This window comes from Caloenas nicobarica, chromosome 3 (genome assembly GCF_036013445.1).
Source record: "Caloenas nicobarica isolate bCalNic1 chromosome 3, bCalNic1.hap1, whole genome shotgun sequence".
NCBI lineage: Eukaryota > Metazoa > Chordata > Aves > Columbiformes > Columbidae > Caloenas > Caloenas nicobarica.
In genome coordinates, this window is record NC_088247.1 from 25,378,732 (window position 1) to 25,400,609 (window position 21,878).

At 37.9% G+C, this 21,878-nt stretch overlaps 1 protein-coding gene across 1 annotated transcript; it reads left to right on the forward strand.

The window, feature by feature from the left end:
- Positions 1–230: 230 nt before the first annotated feature.
- FBXO9 (F-box protein 9) lies at positions 231–20,591 on the forward strand. The gene is made up of 13 exons (XM_065632777.1): positions 231–437; positions 4,292–4,369; positions 5,366–5,524; positions 5,956–6,013; positions 8,854–8,953; positions 11,384–11,514; positions 14,386–14,500; positions 15,344–15,462; positions 15,757–15,847; positions 16,864–16,959; positions 17,693–17,786; positions 18,559–18,713; positions 20,009–20,591. The coding sequence occupies exons 1-13, from the start codon at positions 435–437 to the stop codon at positions 20,115–20,117; spliced, it is 1,308 nt and encodes a 435-aa protein (XP_065488849.1). The 5' UTR covers positions 231–434; the 3' UTR covers positions 20,118–20,591.
- The last annotated feature ends 1,287 nt before the right edge of the window (positions 20,592–21,878 follow it).

Here is a 21,878-nt window from a genome sequence, read left to right on the forward strand (position 1 = left end):
GGCGGGGTCGGCCTGGGGAAGCGCCGCTTCCCAGCCGGCGCGCCCGCAGCCCAAGGGCTTGTCGCCCGGGGACTACATTTCCCAGCAGGCAGCGCGCCGCAGCGCTGCAGCAGGACAGGCGCTGTGGGCTGCGGTGCACGCTGGGACGAGTAGTCCGCGCCGTCGGCGCCCGCGCCTCAGAGCGGCCCGTGCGTCAGGCGGCGCTCTGACCTTGCGGGTTTGTCTGGTCGTGTGTCTCCGCTGCTCCCGGTCCCCCTGCCCCTCACTCGCCGGGAAGATGGCTGCCGTACGCAGGGCCCGCAGTTACTCCTGCTGCGTGGTGCGCTTCTCCGACCGAGAACTCTGCTAATTTCCCCCCGCGGGGAGGACACACGGACCGAGCAGGGGGGGCAGAGACCCCCGGGACGGGACAGCGCCGCCCGAGCGTTGGCAGCATGGTGAGCGGGCCCAGGCCGGCCGTGCCCTGCGCCGCGCTGCACTGCGGCCTGGGGCGGGACCGTACCGGGAGGCGGCGGTGGGGGCTCGGCCGCTGTGGCAAATGCGGGCGGAGCGGGGGGCTGAGGCGGTACGGGGTGTGTGCCCGGCGGCTGGAGGAGCGGACCCCAGCCGCGCTGCTGCCGGGCAGCCCTGCCCTGGCCGCCTGCCCGCGGGGCAGCCGCGACGCCCGGGGCGGTGTGTGGGTCCTGGCCGGGATCCCACGGCGGATGACTGCGCCGCAAGGAGGCACGGCCGCCTTCCGCTGGGGGGGTTTGGGCTGATGAGTGGGGCTGCTGGGTCCAGGACCGATGTAGCTGCCTGTAGAAACACCGGAGCAAATCCCTGTGACATTACAGATGGGCGTGTCCCACCTTTCTCTTTCTTCCCTCAAAAAACATGGCATGAAGTCTCTTGGTAATTTAAAGGGGTCTGTGAACCAGGCACTCCGCGTTTGAGTTTGTGATTTAACATATCAGGAATGTTGTTTGGTTCAATACTTTTTTTCTGACTGCACCTCAATATGGATTCAAGTATCCATGATGAGAACTTGATCATTCAAAGTTAAACCATTTATATAATTCAGGAGCTCTTACAACTCCTTACCACTGTGATTACAACTCTTTTTTTGAACATAGTGTTGCTTCTACCACATTGACAGAAAAACTGAGCAACTTCCTCATTTTTTTGTGATACCAAGCAGAACGTTAGCTATCAGTCACTGTTTTGCTAAGTTGTGCTTGCTTTTCCCTTCGTTCTGTACAGTTCACATGTAGCCCTGTTTAGCTGGTGACAGTCAACTTTGAACTGTTTGTGATCTTGGCTTTCTTTAGCTGAAACAAAGATCAGGACTATTGAAGGACTTGACATTACAGACAGTTTAGTAAGTGATTGTTGTGCTCTGAGGAAATTGGTGTGCAGTTATTAATTGCAAAACATTTAAAACAAAGCTGTGCAAATACACTAGTTTTGCATTTGGCAAATTATGTATAAAGCTGTGCAAACAAATCAGAATCAAATCAACTCAGCTGACTTCTTTTTACAAGTTGCAGTCTAATTCAGATGTTTACTTTTGACATGTTGACCTTTTGGTGGCTGGACTGGCTGCCACTTTTCTCATGGAAAATTATTTGTGCTGATGGGTACACACTAAAGATGTCTCACTTTCGAGCTGGATAAAGTCAGTGTTCCGTATGACAGCTGACTTGTAGCAGAAGGGAGGCCAGCAGCATAAAGATGGATCCGTTAGATCTATCCACTAAGTAGCAGTTACAGTGCAGTGTTCTGTGAACTTCAGAAACTGTAACTACAGTTTAAGTATTGTGTAGAGTGGGGGGCATGGGGACGATTTTTACAAGTTACAGCCTGCTTTAGTTGTGGTCTCATGAGCTGTCTGTTATTGAAGATCCTTGCTTCAGCGATACCTGTGTTTGCTCATTTGTTCTAGCAAAACCATAGGGTTTCAGCAGATCAAATAGTGAAAAGGTTGTTAATAGGGATCGGTTTTCTGGTTCAGTTAGCCATGCAGTAGCTATGTGAATGAATTGCTTTACTGGTGAATTTAGAGGGATGGTCACTTAAGCTGCCACTGCTGCCAGAAGACAAACCTTTGATATGAGAGACTTCAGATCACCGGTGCACTCAGTATAGAGGAGGTAATAACGAAAGTCAAAAGTTTGGTTGTAATCGACTTCATGATGTTTTTTGACAGCTTTTGGGCTGTGGACTAGATCTTCATAGGAGGGTGTATTTTTTTGTTTGGATTGAGAGCACGTTTAAGTTTTAAAGAGCATTGAATGACATTTTGGAAGCAGTTGGTCCAGAACTGTGACTGACAGTGACTTAGAAATGAAGGAGAAGTAGGGCAGTTGAACAGAGACAAGGGGAAGAAAATCAAGACTCTTAAACAGATTACTGAAACAAAAAGTTTTTGAACATGAGGCAAACTTCAGCCAGCTTCATAAGCTTCTAAATAATTTGAACTCTTGCTCTTAAATTAGTTTATTTACAGACTTCATGAATCAAAGGTTTTAATGGGCGTGCCTTTATGCACAAGAAGATAGTGTGTTGATTTAGTTTAGAAATAACTTTACTAGTCTCTGCATTTTGCAGATAAAACCAGGCGTTTTCTGCCCAGACTGAGAGGTGACTAGATGGAATTCAGCTGTGAACCAGAAGCCTTGCACTCTGCGCAGGCAGGGGTAGGCCTTATCTGTGTCAGCCCAGCACCATAATAATGCACTTACAGGCATCCATTTCAGTGCTGGCTTGTTCCTAGGCTATCTCCACTTGGCCAGAATAGACATAATCCCTGGATGCTGAAATAATGTGATGATAGGATTGCTGTACTCATAGGACATTAACTGCCTGCAATCAAATTCTGGAATCAAAACCCATGAAATTTCTAAGTTATTTACTGCTTGCTCAGATTTAACATTGCTAGTGCTTTGGAGCGTTCTAGCTTAACTGTTATTTCCACCAAGAAATTAAAAATGCACAGCCTTTAAATCAGAGTGTAACAACAGATGCAATATCTGTTTATTTTAACCAACCAACACTGCATTATTAATTGTAAAAGATAAATAGATGGAGACATTAGTGAAAATAAGTTTACAGATGACCAGCCCTGTAAGTTTGTGGTCATTTGGGGAGCCAGGGAGAAGTGCTACTGCTGAGCTCCAGAGAGGTGCTTGTCACCAAGACAAAGAGATTAAACATTGCCTTCTCATCAGGTTTGCCAATGTAGTTTGTTCATGAACTTCCAGATGCTATAAAAATTGTATAAATTTTCTGAATACAAGAATGCTTTGATTTCTGCACTTTTGTAAGCAGCTGTGGTAATCTTAATGCCAGATTTACCTTCTTATCATCTCACTTTGCTTTATGTACTTGCAGAACTATAGAATTTCAGGGCAGAATGACAGAAAAACTGAGATACTTTAGCTGCAGGAAGAACTTTAAACAAACATCTTAGTCTTTGTTGAAGTTTTTTTTTCCTTGCTCACATCTTGATGTTGTAATTGTAGTAGTTCGTCACTGACAATCAGAATTCGTTTTTATTTGGTTTAGTATAGATTCCATGAATCTCAGAATATTTGACAATGAGAATTTATTTGCATCTTTGTAAGTTTTGCTCTTAAACTAGCTGTCTAACTCCTATGTAGAACCCTGTTAAATTTAGTTAAATGTCTTACTTAAGGTCTTATTTGTGTAACCTGTCTCACAGCAGTACTGTAAATAAAACCAGCTGTCAAGCTCTCATGCTAGCTTTTTGTGTTCTTTTACAATATATGTCTTGTTTACTTTCACATGTAGTTTTTGAGATTGCACATATTGTCCCATAATTTTCATAAAGTATTCTTACGCAAAGCACTAGTCTTTTTGTGCTTTTATAAATATTAAACAAATTAAAACTACTGGTTATCTTTACAATGAGAAGAGAGTGATTAAATTTTAGTTAGTAGTACACCACTGTTTAAAACTGAAGCTTTAGTTCTATACTTTGACTTAGACACTGAGTGTATTTATTCTGGTATTATAGCATATAAGCCTTCAGGTGATTCAAAACTGTGTTGGATTGATGTGACTGAAATGCAAAACCCAACTTCGTTGTTTAATAGGGAAGTACAAACAATACCAGTAATTTTTAAATTAATTTTTATCATCAATTAAGATTGATCTGTTGGGTAGGTGGGTAGGGTGGGAAAAAGTGGAACATGCTTAATGTTCTTTTGAGTGTCCATGACAGTCGCGCTTTGTGAATGTGCTATAAGGACTTATGCAGACTGTATAATCATGTCTGACTGCTCTCTACTAGGCAGAAGCTGAAGAAGATTGTCACTCTGATTTGGTAAGGACCGATGACAATGAAAGATCTGGTGAAGCAAATCTTCAGGTATGTCTATCATGCTAGCGTTTTTTTACAAACATAGTACTGCTGTGATTTAAGCTGCATTACTTATACTCATTTAGTTACCACATGTTTGTTGATCTGACAAATGCTTGATCTGTCTGCCCCTCCAAAAGTGAAATAGATAAATTTTGCATTGTGCTCCAAATGTCAAATTCAGCCTTCGGTTGTCTGTGGAGATGAAAAGAAAGTTTGTGGCAGATTTGGAATTTATTTGAAGAACTGTAGAAATTGGACAACAGTTTCTGTATGGATCAAATTCCAGTGTAAGTTGTCACTCTCTTCCGGAACAGAAAGTTGATAAAAGCAGTTTGATAGAAAAGTGAGTTCTCTTACCATACTAGATTTCTGTGTAGTTGCCCCCCAGAAGTCGTGATGATTGGAAGGGACATGTAAAGGGTAACTTCAAAGATGCTGAGAAAAATGCATGGCAAGAATTATAACTTCTTATTGCACAGAGCATAGTCCTTTCTTTTTGAAAGAGAACGAAGTGTAAGGTCTTACTTGTATATTATATAAATGACAGCTTTGATTGTAATAAAGCTTACTATGCTTGCGTACAAAAAATCAGATTTTCTAAATTTTCATTTCAAGAGTTAATTGACTTATTGTTTAAGATAACTCTGCATAAACAAGGACAAACACTGTGTCTAGGAAGAATACTTTTCTATGGAGTTGTAAGTGATTACCATAGTACTAACCAACCTCTTCTTGAAACATCAGTTTTTCTTCTGAGGTGAACAGTCCAGATAAAAGCACTTATGTTATTGAATGAGATTGAAAAAGTACTTGTGCACTTTAAAAAAAAAATCCTATAAAACAATCGCTAACTCTCTGTGTCTAAACTCACTGAAACTGTTTAAGACTTGGAAGTGTAAAGCATAATCTTGAAACTCTTTTTTTTGTGTTTGTACTTTATAATTTCTTCTCAGAAGATGTCTGAATATGTGATACTAAATCAGAATTAACTGTATTTTCTAGGCAGAGCTTCAGATGTTCAGAGCTCAGTGGATGTTTGAGCTTGCCCCAGGTATGAGTTCTAGTGGATTGGAACCTCTGCCATGCAGAGCATCTTCAAGAGGACCTGGAGTAAAGTCTGTAGATGCCAGAGGGAAACAGGAGATAGCAAAAGAGGAAAAGGTACTAAAAAAAAAAGGTATAATTTTGGGGGTTTCGAGTGTGTGAATATGGCAGTATAATTATCCTAAAAGCCTATGCTGAACTAAATCTAGAGAAACAACAGAGGTGATTAACCTGTTGTCTCCATACTAATGTCTTTCCATAATGCTACATTGATTTTTCTAGTTTTTATACTTCACTTTGTGTCACCTTCCACATCTGCTTTCTGAAAGACTGCGGGTAAGGGACAAGTAACAGGAACAGGGGTAGTTTGTTGATTGGGAATTCCAGTTATGGCTTGTATCACAAGTATGTCTTCTCACTCTATTTGTGGAATTATTTTATTAATCTCCTTCATAGGGTACAGTAGATAAGATGAAAAATAAGTCAAGTGACAATGTACTTGTATTTGTAAGGAATTTAAGAAGTGTTCTGTGTCATGTATTGTGCAGGCAAAAGAACTTTTCCTGAAGGCGGTGGAAGAAGAACGAAATGGGGCCCTTTATGAAGGTAATATGGAAGTCTACAATGGACACCCTTATTGCAGAGGAATCTAACACTCTGATTTATGTGCAAGATTGCATGATGCCAGTGAACTTAAATTGCAGGCTACTAGTAATTTGAGAGCTCAGTTATTCGGATAAGCAAACAAGTTTGCTATAAAAGGAACCATCGTAGTTCTAAGGTTGAGGTGAAGCTAAAGTGAGATCAAGAAAACAATTTCTAGATTTCAGACAAAATGACGGTATTTTGAAATCTAGCAATTTAATGAAACATTGGATTGCTTCTTCATATACCATGCTTCTTTATGTGTCTTCTGTAACTGTGCTCGCAGTTTTCTTCATGTCACTTTGAAGAGAACTGCTTAACACCCCTGGAATGTTTTCTTGTTTTGTTGTTTGGTTTTTATTTTGTTTTCTAAATTTACACAGGGTGCTAAGCTTTAAGAATTCCTGAGGTGAATGTTTAATTCTGGTACTCTTATTTTATGAGGTTTACCGTAAATATTCAAGATGCTTAGCTTGCTTGCCCTCTTGCTATCGGCACTAGCAAAAATGGAAATTCAAAGTTTTCTTCCACATATTTAGCTTTCAGAATATATAGAGTAAGAAGCCCATCCTAACTTCAAGTCCTGTAGGTCAGTAGTGGAGATAACCAGGTAATAACTGGCGACTTAATTATTACACCAAGTTTTCTATTTCTTTCTTTTAAAAAAAGGAACACATAACATATGTGCCATCCTGCTCATCCACTAGAGTTTTTGGCCACCTCTGTTAAAGTGCAGGTGTAAAATATGGCAAGATATGCAAAACAGTGGCTACTCTGGAAGCTCCTGAACTCACCCACCTGTTGAATAGAAAATTTCCTCTCCACCATGGGAGTTTTCTCTCCTTTGCAAGGGATTTCTGATGGTTGTTCCACATGTCAAAGCAACTGGGAGAAATATGAGTCCCCAGTAGGTAATAAAATTAGTTGGTTCAGTTTCTAATTTATTACATGTTTTTACAGGCCAAAATTACTTTAGGCTAAGGTATTTTCTGTGTTGGGTATAGAATTAAATGCACAGTAAACAAAGATGTCAGAACTGAATCCGATACATAACCTACCATTTAGGAAATCATGCAGTAGATTCCGAAGCTTTTTCATATCAACAGTTGCCAAGTAAATAAAAAAAATTAGGAAAGCAGCCTATTTAAGCATTATGTATACAAAATGGAAGCTATAGCTTCATCTGCTTGAGTGCACTCCTTGTATGTTAAACACAGCAGTGGAAAAGTAGTAACAGCCAGCAGAGTTGCATTCACAAAGGTGTTTTAGGCATCTGGATTGCACGAATATGAATCCATTCTTTCTCAGTTGAATTTGGTTTGAGACTTAAAGAAACAAAACAAAACTGTTTCTATGCATACACCTATATCAGACCTTAGAGACACAGTCCTACACCAGACACAAATATATTGCTGAGCACATGTTGGGACATCTGTTTGGTGACCACACGTTTAACTGCTGACCTGGCCTGAGTCACTAGAATCCAAGTGACATTTCAGTCTGCTGCTGAGATCTGCTGATACCTGATGTTTGTGAGACACTTATGTGCAGCAGCTTGTTCATGTTTAAGTACAGTACAGGCCTTGCTGCAAGATTAAATGCTAAAGTCGAGACTGATCTCTGTTTAGCTGGCTGCTGGTTTTCCTCATCCTCACCAGCCAAAGGATGCTGCTTGTCAGTCACCAGTGCTGACATGAACTCAAGGAAATAGGAATGCTTACTTGCCCCAAACTCGGGCTTCTTAGACTCATTAGTGTGTCAAACTCTGACTTCCAAACTCACTGATGTTTTGTTTTGGCTTTTATTTTATTTTCAAGGGTTCAAAATGAGGGAGAGTTGCCCTCTGGTCTTGGTATCACCATGTGAGAATACAGAGACATATAAATACAAATATGATCTTGGTATTTAAAAAGACTGAATGTACATACAACGAATCCACTTAAATTAAGGAGGATCCACAGAGTTAACTCAGAAAAAAAGATATTCTGCAGCTTAAATAACAGTTTTTTCCTAGAGGGTGATTTTCTTGGGCCTGTTTCTTTATTCAGTGTTACAGCATCTTCGGAGTGTTAAAAGCAGAAGGACTTTTTCTGTGTGCTGTAAGAAGCCTGGTCGGTCTGTTTTTCCTTCTTTTCCTGTAGTCTTGTGCTTGCTGCTGTCCTCCAGTCGGGTTCCTCACCCTCAGTGCTTTGAGTGGCTTGCTTCTGTGCCTTCTGTAGTTTTCAGGGTTTTGCCACAGTAAAATTTACTTGTTTTGTTTCTGTCGTTGATGTTTTAAAAGTACAACAATATTTTGTTGATCTTTTTCAGCTTTTTAATATTATGTATGTCTGAATGACTGTCTGTACTCTACTGGGTGCCTGCATCATGATTCAAATTCTCATTTATGTTCCCCATAGTTACGTATGAGTATAATGCCTAAAATCTTCACGACTTTTTGAGAAAGCTTTGTAAGTGCTGGGCAACAAAGGAAATCAAGACTTTGTAAGGTTTTAATATAAAACCTTGTACTCCATAACTGAATTTGTAGTGGTTAAGGCAAATCTGTAAAAGCTGAAATACATCTGAGAGCTCTTCACTCTGAAAGAACACATGAAGTCTTTAGTTTTAGAAATAGGTGTTCAATATGCCTCTCTTCTGTATTGAAAATAAACCTTATCAGTTTAGATTAAATAAAATTTACTAGGCGACAGCATTTTCTACCTTCTTATTCCTTTAACTGAAGCCATCTCTCTGAAAAAAATCTTTGATAAGCTAGTGTAGGCATCAGACATATTTAAACATTAAACCTTTATTTTCAGCCATCAAGTTTTATCGTCTAGCCATGCAGCTTGTACCTGACATAGAGTTTAAGATCACCTACACACGGTCCCCAGATAGTGATGGAGTTGGAAAGAGGTGGTGAGTATGAAAATTTCCTAATTAAGTGCCTAGGAGTACTGAAACCTGAAAATTTGTTTCTAAAGCACGTGAATGGTCTGCTGTCATACCCAATTGTAAGTCTCTTAAAATTTGAAAAGCTTGTCTGCTTTCATTTGAATAGACTGCTTTATAGAAAGTTTTACAGATGTATTAGTCTAAGGAGGGCTTTTCTGTACTCTAGTTCAAAGAAGGTATCGATCTTGTTTGTTAATTCAAGTGGAAGGATTGCATATAGTTATGTTGTTACCAAAACCAACCAACCAGCCAACAACAAAAACCACAAACAAACCAAACCAAACCAAAAAAACAACAAACAAACAAAAAGAAAAAAGCATCAGTCATTTTATTACTTTTGACCTCTGATTTTCAGATTTATATATTATATATTTAGGATCATCCACAAAATTGCAGATGGCAAAAACATAAATTATTAAAAGCTTTGTTCCATGGAATAGGCATTGTAATTAAGCAAGGGAATATCCTACTGTTCTTGTGCTGACTAACAGAGCCAAATGGGAACATTTCCAATAATTAAGGCCATACATTTAGAAGCTCATAGATTGTAATCTGAGTAGTCTGGTCTTTTGTCATGAGAATACCCCTAGCCTCAACACACCAAATGTGTAGCAGCTTAAGGTTGACCTAACTTGAGCTCAAGTTTTAAACTTAAGGACAGGATTCAGGTTAGGGCCAAAACTTCTGTTACAGCTCAGCGTACTGAAGACAAGTTTATGAATCAGAGCTTTCCAACTCACTGCTTACTGATAGCAGCCAGAGATGCTGCTGATTGCTACAAGAAATCAAGAGTTTGAAAACTGAGAATAAAAGAGTAAAGTACAACCATGTCCTTGTGGTATTACTAGCTCAGTCTTGTTGCCGCAGGGCAGTACAGCTTTAATGCAGTAGTTGACTCAGTATAAAAGAGTGAGATGAGCTAAGTACTTTATTTACATGTTACTTTAGTTTCTGAATGCATTGCTAGCATGAAGTCTTTGCTGTGTGTTTGTGCACTAGGAAAAATTTTGGATAATAAACTACAGTCACGTAAAAAATTTGGTTTTCTTAGGATTATTTTCTTATTTTAGCATCACTTTCTCTATTCCCTTCGTTAAGCCTCTCTGTCCATTTCCCACTTACTGTATGAATTTTTATTTAGTTTTATAAATGTTGCTGCACCATCCCCAGCACTATGTGACAGTGGAGGAAAAACAGCCAGTACTCAATTGTTGTTTAAAAGCAGTATTTGTAGAGGTGTGTCTTTTCAAGAGATTGTAGTTGTGGTTTTGCTTTCTGAATTGCTGTTGTAGGTGTTTCATACAGTCTTGGTGAGGAAAAGGCAAATTACACCATTACGTTTGAAAAAATGCAATTTACAGTGTGGCCTGTAGGTACTGAGACTGGCCATCCTACTCATCAAAATAAAGGAAGGTGTGTTGTGCAACATCTTACTGTGATCTTCATTATGACAGGCCCAAACAGTTGTCTTTTCTATAATTCTTTAAACCCATTGGTAGGTCTGCTAGTTGCTTGCTTGCATTTGCAGCTCATTCGATCAAGCTTGTTTAGAGCAGAATTTAATAATATTAAAAAGTGACTGAAAGATCCCTTAGCTAGTTTGTATACCAAGTCAGGGGAAAGAAAGCGTTTTGTGATAAGATCAAGGAGAGTTGTGTAATTTGTGGTTACTTGGTGCAAGCAAGCATGCGCCCGTTAAGTGATCATATTATGATATACAACTTAAATTTGGATTTTTTTAATGTGGTAATGTTCTTTTATCTTTAATCCTTCAAATTTATTGACGAGTAGCAAGCATATTGCTTCTGTTCTGCCATCTTGTTCTTGCACCTGAAATTTTTTTATGTCTGCCTGTCTACAACATTGGTGAAAAGTAGTTTTCCTAAATGAAAGTTTTCCTTCATAATTGATGAATAAAACCACTGACAATCACTCTTGACTGAATAATGCAAGAGTAAAAAGAAATCCTTAGTTGTTTTCAGTGTCCTACATTGTAACAAGGATTACAAACTATAACTTTCCGTCAATTACGGTAATTTATTTCCTGCATACAGCCTATCTTAGACAAAGCAAAAGATCAGTTTTCTGTTTCAATGGGGTCAAGCAAATCTTCAGTGACTTCTCTAAAACCAGTGAACCGTGAACTCTCAAATCCAAAAAGAAACTGTAATTAAATGAAAAAAAAGTGTTACTGTCAGATGGGTCCAGTAAAATCTAAATGGACTTGATAGGATTGTAGTAGTTGTTTTATTGGATGATGAAATGAGATTATTTAAAAACATAGAGGAGACAACTACGTTGAATGAGGTTAAGACAGCGAATTGATGCCAAGATAAGGACATCTGTTGATGTGTTTTGTCCAATATCACAGTGTTGGCATTCCCCCTTTTCTAGTGTTGAGGATAACAAAGAGGATGACAAAATGGCTGATCTCCTGTCGGATTTCCAGCAGCAGTTAACTCTTCAGGAATCTCCAGTCAAACTTTGCCAGCCCGAAGTTGATGTCAGCCAGACCCATATCTCAGGTATGAGATAAGACACTCTATAAGAGTTCAGAGGCAGTATTTATAGAGATGTTTCGCTCAGACTTTATTAAGACATTTGTCTCCTTCATTCTAAAGCCACCTTTAAAGAAATGTACACGATATCTATTTACTTCTGTAGTTAGATGTGAGGGGAAAAAAGATCATTAACGAGCTAAACAAATACTTTTCTCATACATGATTTTGCCTTTATTGCACAAGCTTTTCCGTGTAGTACTACTAAGTAGAATTTTTCAGGATCAGAGTCAAAAGTAGCATCTTAAAGAAACAGACTTGCTGAAGTACAGGTATTCCAGTTTTCCTTCCAGTTAATGTTTGAAACAGTCAAATGTGGGGGTTTTGGTTTGGTTTATAAATATTTATTACAATTCTTAAGTGTGAATAAGAGACGATTGTTCTGTGAAGAATATACATATTTGCATTTCTTGTTTTTATCTGATTCTGTATAAGATTTTTAAAACAAATACGTTTTCAGGTTCATCAAGACTATATAATATGGCTAGAAAGGCTTTTGAAGGTTACTGATTTTCAGTGCTTCAGTTCTAGGTTAGTCATCCTGTGACTTCCTTATGTGATCTAAATTACAGAGAGCACATGTAAGCTATGAACTCTCTTAAAATCAGATGCCTCTAAAACATGTGTGTTTTGCATCCCAAATTATCAGTTGCTCTTGGAAGTCGTGGCCTGACCTCCTCTATTCTGCTCAAGGAAGGAAAATAAATGCAGCAAGCTGTTCAAGTCAAAACATAAAGAAAATGGGATTTTAATTTTTTTTTTTAACAACTGTGGCATTGTACACTGGGGAAAGCATCTTTTATTTTTTTGCCAGCAAAGTCAAGATGTTGTAGACATTACTATAAAGTGATCTCAGGAGGTGTCTCTTTGAGCAGCAGTCTTAGTCTCTTTCTAGCCTTCCTGCCAGTCCTGTGTTACAGCGTCTTGTTTACTGACTTCTTTATAGCAGAGTGAGAACTGTTGAAATCATGATGTCTGCTTCAAAAGTTAATAGGCTGGAAAGGAGCTCTCTTGGTCGTCACAGTCGTACAATAGTCACAGACCTCAGCAGCCCAAGGAAAACTGAAACAATGTGAAGCAACAGATCTGGATGAACTGATTTCCTCTATTCCATTTTACATGTTATTGATGTTCCTAATGTTAGAATACTGGTTAACCATTAGTACAGCACAGGATCAGACCTCTGTATGGAACTGATGTACTGAATGTAGTTACTTCCCCTCTCTAGTATATGATGAATTTTTCAAAGTAGTTTGGTTTTTTGTTTTTGTGTGGTTTTTTTTTTTTGCTTTCACACAAGTAAGGCTTTGGACTAAGATAGCATTCTTTGCCAGAAATACTATGTGCCCAGTATTTGGAGCAAAGTGTCTTAACAATTCCTAGTTTACTAGGAACTTAGAAACATGGATGGTAAGATAGATAATCAAAGGCTTTGGCTGACCAGTGACTGTCAGAATGGCAGATGTATGTATACCTGTCAGCACTAGTAGCAGATTTTTAAGCCTTTATGTCTCCTGTTCTCCCAGACACTAAGAGCTCAGATACTGAAGAGCTCCTGAATTGCCAGAGACTGTTTTGTATCTTGTAGCAATAAATGCATCTGCACAAATTTTGTTTATACTGGAACATTAATTTAATGGTTGCAAAATCAGGCAATATAGCAAATTTATGACTTGTCAATAATAAAACATAGAATTAAGTCAGATCCGTGAAACCAGATGTATGTTAAATGATTACAGAAACTGGTGCCCAATGATGTGTATGTACTTTTTATCATGTTAGTATCCTGAAATGTGAGACTTAAGTTTCATCAACTTTTATAGCAAAAACAGTCTCGTTGGATTTGTGGGAGTACAGCAACACAGTTTTTTTAAGAGGCATGTCTTTTTACTAACAATTGGAATTCTATTAAATTGCAGTTTCTACCATGGCATTTACAGTTAGTTATACTGTTTAATGTACTTTTGTGCCACTCAGCTGTTTTCTCCATTTGATCTCAAAGCAGTTATACTAAGTAAATCATCAAGTCTTATGTGCATGTGGTGATACAGTTGCAGCCATAGGCTCTGGAAAGCAGCAGTAGTTGAAAATAAATGAAGTATAATTCTTGATGCTATTAGTAAACAAGATTATACACAACTGAAGCCACAGAAAAGACTTAGGGAGGCGGAAAGGTATTAGATGTAATTTTGGCTTAATTTCCCAGGGCTTTCTCACTGAACTTTTAATGCTGTGAACATTTTTATATGATCTTGTGGAGCTTTGATGAGGATTCTGTCATCTTGTATTATGTTAGAAAAAGCCTTTTAACACAACAATGCTGTGTGATACCATTTTCAAACACTGGAACTGTACCACAACATATAGAGTGGTATCATATAGATTTCGTGGTGAATAGGTTGTCCTTAGGACCTCCTCTCCAACACAGAACGTGACCTGAGCTAGTTTCGCTTGTCTGCAGGAGCAGTATGCTTTGAGGTAATGTGACACACTAGGTCAGTTTGAAGAAAATAATGCTTCGGAGGCACTGTGGATGTGCAATATGTATGTGGAAGTTTTGGTGTGACGCCATAGAGCTGTGGATATTTGTAGTCTAAAACTATGTTTTATCCTATCATCTTACAATAATGCACTTTCAACCCCTGATTTTTGTTCTTTTGTTATTCTAATGTATAGTGACTGTTAAAGATTTTTTTTTTCGTGGCATCCGGCTACAATGTGGAAAAGTAGGATTTTTTTATGGCAAGTCAGAACTTCAGTAATGGTCAACCCTGGGATTATAGGTAAACTATTGATTTACAGGTTACCATCTAACAAGGATTTCTTTTCTCTTTGCAGTGTTGCCTATGGAAGTACTAATGTACATTTTCCGATGGGTGGTTTCGAGTGACTTGGACCTAAGATCATTAGAGCAATTATCTCTTGTTTGTCGAGGATTTTACATTTGTGCCAGGTATTGCAGATAAGTTTTCTAGAGTGAAGCTTCTCTACTCTAAGGAAGAAAAAAGAGCTTTTTTATGCTTAAGCATATGTAAACAGTATGGAGAGGTGGATAATAAATCCATAGAGCAAAATTGCCTATGTTGAAAAGGCGGTTTTCGGGTTTTTGTGTTTTGTTTTTGTTTGTTTGTGGAGGTTTTTTGTTTCCTTTTTCCTCCTTTTTCCTCCTTTTTCCTCCTTTTTCCTCCTTTTTCCTCCTTTTTCCTCCTTTTTCCTCCTTTTTCCTCCTTTTTCCTCTTTTTCCTCCTTTTTCCCTTTTTCCCTTTTTCTTTTCCTTTTTTTCAGCGGCTAAATTGTACATGTAGGACTATGTCCTCCTTTTTCTTCCCATGGGAATTCTAATGTTACGCTCCTCACAGTGCCAATCAGCTTTTGAATACACCACTAAATGGTGTGTTAGATAGATGGCTTTACTGTGATGGAAAATGTTGCTTAAAGTCTTACTTGCTTGACCGTGTTCCAAAGTCAGAGTTGCAAGGTCTCCAAACTAATGTCTGTTGTGTTGTCATCCTCATATGGCCACACAGAGGAGTGCCAGGCTGCTGCAATGTTTTTGTTCTGTTCTTGGCTGAAAATGGCATTGTGTTCTTGAATTTTACTGGGAGGAGGAAGTGGTTTTCAAAGCTCCAGGATTAAGTAAATTAGTAAATGATCTTAAATTGTGAGCTATTGTTGTTCAATAAAGTTTCTTTCTGTTGCATCCAACTGAATAATGGAGTGTGTTACTTTGATATAAAAAAGCTAAGCAAGGTTTGTGAAAAAGTTATGAGTTTTGTTTTTTTCTCATTTTCACTAGAGATCCTGAAATCTGGCATCAAGTCTGTTTGAAAATATGGGGCAGGAGCTGCAATAAACTTGTTCCATATGCCTCTTGGAGGGAAATGTTTTTGGAAAGGCCTCGTGTTCGATTTGATGGTAAGGTGTACTTTTGGAAACAGTTGTATTTTTTGCTGCATGTAACCGTGACAGAAGCGATCAGGTGGATTTGGTGTTTATGACATTGTTATTAGACCTAATCTGAATTGGTTTGGGCATTTGAATCTGTAGAACATCTGTAAAGAGAAGGGAGGGGTGCAAGGGACAAAACCAAAAACTTTCATATGTTTAAGTAACAAAAGTCAACTCAAAAGTTTTATATTATTTGTTTTTTCGTCTTAAATATTTGATATACTTAATTTTTATTTGTACACTTATCTTCCTTTTCTGTAGGTGTATATATCAGCAAGACAAAATACATACGTCAAGGAGAACAATCTCTTGATGGTTTCTATAGAGCGTGGCACCAAGTGGAATATTACAGGTAGAACTGTAGTACAATGAGTGAGTGAAATGTTTCTCTCTCTTAAGTTCCTTAAATCCAGCCCTTGATATCGCAAACAATCATTCTGTAAAACTCAATGGGACTACTACAGTGTGTAAAGCTATGTATATTTTTTGAGAATAGGTCTTAAGAAATAGGATTTATTATGATGATTAGAGATGGGCTTAGAAACACATTTCATCCTCAGTTATACCATTTCATGTGGATATAGCTTAAACAGTAACAACAGTAATACTCATCCACAGGTTTATTTCCCCAAATCACTTCTGCTTTACATTTATGATATAATAATTCTTTTCAGCAGAGGGAAAACAAGTTATTTTAAAATAATTGTCTTTTAACTTATGTGTAAGCAATTGTAAATAACCAGGAGGCTGGGCTTTCTCAACTTGCTGTAAATACTTTGCCATTTATTTCCTCAGCCTGTGTTTCTGCTCTTCTTCATCTTGCTGTTCCCAGCATTTATTGTTTCCTTTTGCTGTCCCCTCTGAGGCTGGAAATAGAAATCTGTTAACAGAAATCATTGAATCTCATGGCTATTTCTGTAGTATCACAAACATCAGAATGGTATCTCAGTACTGTAAAAATTTATCAGATCCCAGAACTTGAAAAAGTCCATATTACGTTGTCCGTTCTGTACTGATACTATAATTAAGATTTTGTTGATTTATCCCAATCAGTGCTAGGAATGGAGAAATTTTCTTGAGGTTAGTTTTGATTCCAGGGTAGCTTTCTTGCTTTGATTAGAGGTGACAAAACTCCCGAACTTTTGCCGTTTTTCATAACTCTTGATAATTTGCTCTTTTAATCTTCAGAACTCTCTTTAGGTTTCTGATTTCTTTTTTTTCTGTTATATCACGTATGAAGAAATATTTTTTCAAATCTTATTACCTACTAAGTTCTATATCCTCTGGGAAATATCCTGTGATTAAAAAAAAATCACAGAAAAAACAATTTGTTTTCTAGGATTGTATTGTGTAATTATATTCTTGCAGGTATTTGAGATTCTTTCCAGATGGCCAAGTTATGATGCTAACAACTCCTGAAGATCCACAATCTATAGTTCCTCGCTTACGGACTAAAAGTACAAGGTTATTAAAGTAAAATACTTGTCTCTACAGTTTTCGTCTTGCTTTTACCTGGCAATTTGTATTTACTTCTGTCTCAGATTCTATACCCTGGCTTAACAACTGACTAAACTGACTTTAACTGATTAAAATACAGTGTTATTATATTATATTAAAATTTGGTCTTTATGCAAAGATATCTTTCATTTTAAGGTCCTGCCATTGTAATTAGATTTCCTGTGCAGGTTATGTGATTTTAAACTTTTAGCGGAGGTAGATGGAATAATATGTGCTGTTAGCTTGGTGGTTTTAGAATCCTTTTAAAGATACTATTTTGTTCTTGACTGCCTTCTCACAGTTCTTGACTGTTTGAAGTAGAGTGAAAATTTTGGTGTGATATGACTAAATCATTGCTTGATTTCTTTTTGATGTTTGCATGAACTTGTTAAAAATACAGAAAATTGTGACTTCAGAACACGTTTGAGCTGTTCACCAGAAATCTGAAAATGTTTAGCAGTGGACTAACTCACCTTTACTGTCCTACCTGGAAAAATTAAAAGCAACTTTCCAAAATGTTTCCATTGATTCGCATCATCAGTGAGCCTGCTACTTTACTAAATGGAAATTAAAAAATTTCCTTCATTATGATATGTAGTCAGTCTTCTTTTAATTGCTGATATTTGCCTTATAAGTTCATGACTTTTGAGACAGAGAATATTTTTATGTCCTTGACACTCTGCTCCTCTTAACCTTCCAGAATGGATGCAATCTTGCTTGGCCATTATCGCCTTTCCCAGGAAATGGACAATCAAACCAAAGTATTTGCTGTATTAATGAAGAAAAAGGAAGAGGTAGGTAGCAAAAGAGAATAGAGGAAAAGTAGTTTAAGGAGGGGGCTTTTTAGTAAGTTTTTTCTCAGACCAAATATTTCAAGGCACCTGAAGATTTGCATTACACCAGAGAATTAAAAAATTAATTTCATTTTTAAATGGTTTAAAAGTAAAATATAAATGAGCATGGTAATTTATTGTACCTTTTTCCCGAATCTGTAATAATCTTTTTATTAAGACAGATAAATATCTCATTCACATTTGAGCAACAGTTCTCCCCCTTAGGCTTAATTGCTATATGTGATGCTATTTAGGTAGTTTGTTAACATTGTTAAACTCTCATACTTAACATTATTAACAAACAGAAGGGAAGGATGAAGAAGTCATTTTCTGAGATCAGTTTAGACTCTGTGTAGTTATGTTCCACAGCATTAAATAAAACTAAGTAAGCAGTATTCATTAATTGAGCTCTGAATGATTTGGTCAATTTATTTACATCACAAAATTTTCAGATTACCAAAGTGTCTGTCAAGAGAAACTTGTGAAGAGTTACAAGTGTTAACACTACTTTACAGTGAGTTTGCATAGTTTAGGTGGTGTCTTCCACGCTTATCTTACTTTCTGTTAAGAACTTCTTCCATAATTAACATCTAAATTGATGTATCTTAGAATCATAGAATCAATACCAGTACTTAGCTTTAAGTATGAGAGTTTAACAATACTTAGGCCTCAGGATAAGTAGTCGCACAATATGTTCTTTATAGGTCATGAAACTTCTTTTCTCTTTGTACAGAAACCAATTGACTACCACAAATACAGGTATTTCCGCCGTGTTCCTGTGCAAGAAACAGATCACAGTTTTCATGTAGGACTGCAGCTGTGCTCCAGTGGGCGACAGAGGTTCAACAAACTTGTCTGGGTACATCATTCTTGTCACATAACTTACAAGTAAGTACGTGGGGAATAAGGTGAAAGAAGGATACTTAACTGTAGAAACAGGTGGAATGGATTTGTCAAGTACTAAGTGCAGAAGATGTAAGGACTGAGACTTCAGAGGCTTTAACAGAATGTCTTGAAAACAGTAACTGGTCCTGATTTGATATATTGTAATGAACTTTTACTTTAAGAAATCCCAAGATTTTAGTAACACTTTTTAATGGTATGGGAAGATTCCTCAGTAGTAGAATTGCAGTATTTTAGCTATTTAAAGGATTTATGAACAGTGTTTGAATGATTTCAGAACTGAATCAGGTTTGAATGACTTAGTGTGGTGCTAGTAATGGGATGCGGAAAACACATATTCATTAAGGTATATTTCTTTTCCTCTCTGGATGTGCAGGCTAGAAATGTCTGCACCCATCATGTGAGAACTGAGCACTTACAAACTACATAATCCAGCAGTGCAAAATATGGGCATGTGACCGGCCCTTCTGATCACTAATCATGGCCACTGTTCTTGCACCTGACACTGAACTACTGGCAAGTTGGCTGTCCAGATGTTTGATGTTGGCATTTAGGGTGGATTTAGGCCTTGTCTTCCAGTCTGTTCTTAAAGGAACATAGCTCAGCTGTTGAGCTGCAAGTATATAAAAACTAGGAAGTAAACTACTGGTGGTTGGGAGTATAGGTAACTTCCATAAACAGAAATATTGCTTTTATACAAACTAATACTTTCATACCTAATTTATGAAGAAGGGGCATTATCACAGACACTCCTTACAGCATGAAGTTTCTGTACTGCTCAGGTTCTGCTGTACCTCTCAGCATGATGGTGTCCTTTTGAAACTAGAATAAAGATGAGTATAAAACACAGCTGGGAGGTTGTATGCTTTTGGTCACTGATGTTCAGAAATACTTGGGTTTCTTTTTTAAAAAGTTGTGTAAACATACAAGTTATTGCTGTCCCTCTATATTCTGAATTCAGGGTTCTAAATGAAACAAATAAAAGGGGATTTTTTACTTCGATATTAATACGGTGACTTGAGTGACATCCCATGCTGTTTCAAGTCTTGGAGCTAATAGTAAGAATGGAAGGAAGAACTGGTTTCTTTGATATTTATATAGAAGTATATTCTATATAGCGTGATTCATCCAACATTCACGTGCTTTCAGAACAAGGCAGTACGAAAGACACGTTCCAGCTGTAATTTGGTGCACGCATTGTACTGTGGAACTTGATTGCGTTATTGAGGGACTTGAATAGCAACTTGTCTCTAATTTAACTCTTATGGTACCTTTTGCAGATCGACTGGTGAGACAGCTGTTACTACTTTTGACATCGACAAAATGTACAGTCCTTTGTTCTTTGCACGAGTGAAGAGTTTTACTGCATTTTCAGAGAAGCCGCTCTAAGAAACACCTTTTCCTGTCACAATTCTTGCATGAATAAAAGGTTGTAGCTAATGAGCACTTAAGTTATAAATGTGTATATATTTGGAACATTTTGAAATTTTGGGGAATTTTTTGAAGGCAGCATGTTCTGTTTGATTATGAATGGCTGGGGTTTTGTTTTGAGATCAAGCTTATGAGTATCAAACACCTTTACTTTGTGACAAGAATTTGATAACAAAGTTTTGTTGTTTGTTTTGTTTGTTTTCATTTTGTTTTTTAAACAGATTTTATAAATCGGTCTGTTTAAAATGTGAGTTCATCTGCCTGGACACTGGTTTCTCCAAAAGGAATTGTTATAGGAAAATCTCACTGTCCATGGGACAGTGTGTATGGTCTCTGGTGAAGGCTTGAAACGAGAAGGGGAGAAAGTTGTCTTATATCTGTTAAACTGTGTGACTTAAAAGAACTTCAAATAAATGTTTTCTTTAAATTAAACTTATTTCGTTTGCCTTTAAGATCTGGCATTTTGTCAACATCAACCTTAAGAAAAAACAATGAAGGGTAAGCAAGCATGAAGTAGAAAATGTAACTGCAGAGATACATCCGCACCAATGCAGTGATGTCAGTTGGTCACACATATAATTTGATGTTGATGGAAGCTGAGTGGAGCCTGCCTTCTCCACAGGATGGGCACAGAGGGCAGAGGGCTGTGGGCAGTGAGTTGTTCTCCTGTACAGTAGGACGAGTTTGCAGGGTACGCAGCTCTGCGTGGGGAGCTTCACCACGCAGTGGCGAAATGCTGGTGCGTACCACACGTGCATTGGCCAGGTGTGAATGCACAGGTAAGCAGGGCTCACTTGGACGTGATTGGAATGTGTTACAACCCTTTGTCTAACCTCGCTACAGATGCTGTAAATCCTTTGAGCATTTGTTGTACTACGATAAATTTTGAGGCTGCTGTAGATGTTCAGGTGCTGTGTACTGCTGATCATGAAGTGTACCTTGAGGTTCAGTGCAGGTACTGTACGCTGCTTCTCCGGCATGTATCGACTGGGGGGTAGTGCAGACACTGTAATGCCGCTTATTATATATGTATCTTGGATTCTGAAAGAACTGAAGCTTTTTGGTGTAGTTTTTTAAAGCTATTTTGCTTAATTTACCTTCGAACATCTCATTTCAAAATACTGACCTGGACTTGAGGGCTAAAATGTGAAAGCTGGGGAAAGAGCTATACTTGTTCCATAATTTATGAAGTGTATCTTTGCAAGGAGCTACGTGATTAAAACTACATCAATAAATCATGATCTTGAACACGCAATCCCTTGCAATTTCTTATTTTGCCAAGAAATCATTATTTTCATACAGTTAAAGATGATTAGTTAGGAGTTACCATGCATAAACTACATGCTAGGCAAGATTGACAGGTAGAATTAACCTCTTAATGCCTGTTTATTATGCTATTTACTGGTTGTCTGAGAGAAGTAGATAAGCTTTCAGGTACATCAGTTCTGAATGAGGATGTGGATATCTGAAACTTTGTGGTTTTTCTAGCTAGACCAATAAGACTGGCTACAACCCCTCTTTGGCTGATGTCCTCGGACTGCAGTTGCACTATGACTTCATACAACACAACGTTTAATAAGGAGTGTATTGTGTTGTCATTGCTGAAGGGAAAAATGATTGCTTAGAATTTCAACTTCGTGTTTTGAAATATTGCCAAGTTTGTACACAGAGAAAGATGTTAGTTACCTACACTTTTGTTGAGGATGAAAGACAAAGATC

Bases quoted from the DNA above. Each gene is read 5' to 3' on its own strand.
- FBXO9 (XM_065632777.1), top strand. The intron at 16,960-17,692 runs GTTATTAAAGTA...TTAACCTTCCAG, and splicing joins TTACGGACTAAAAGTACAAG to AATGGATGCAATCTTGCTTG. The intron at 17,787-18,558 runs GTAGGTAGCAAA...CTCTTTGTACAG, and splicing joins TAATGAAGAAAAAGGAAGAG to AAACCAATTGACTACCACAA.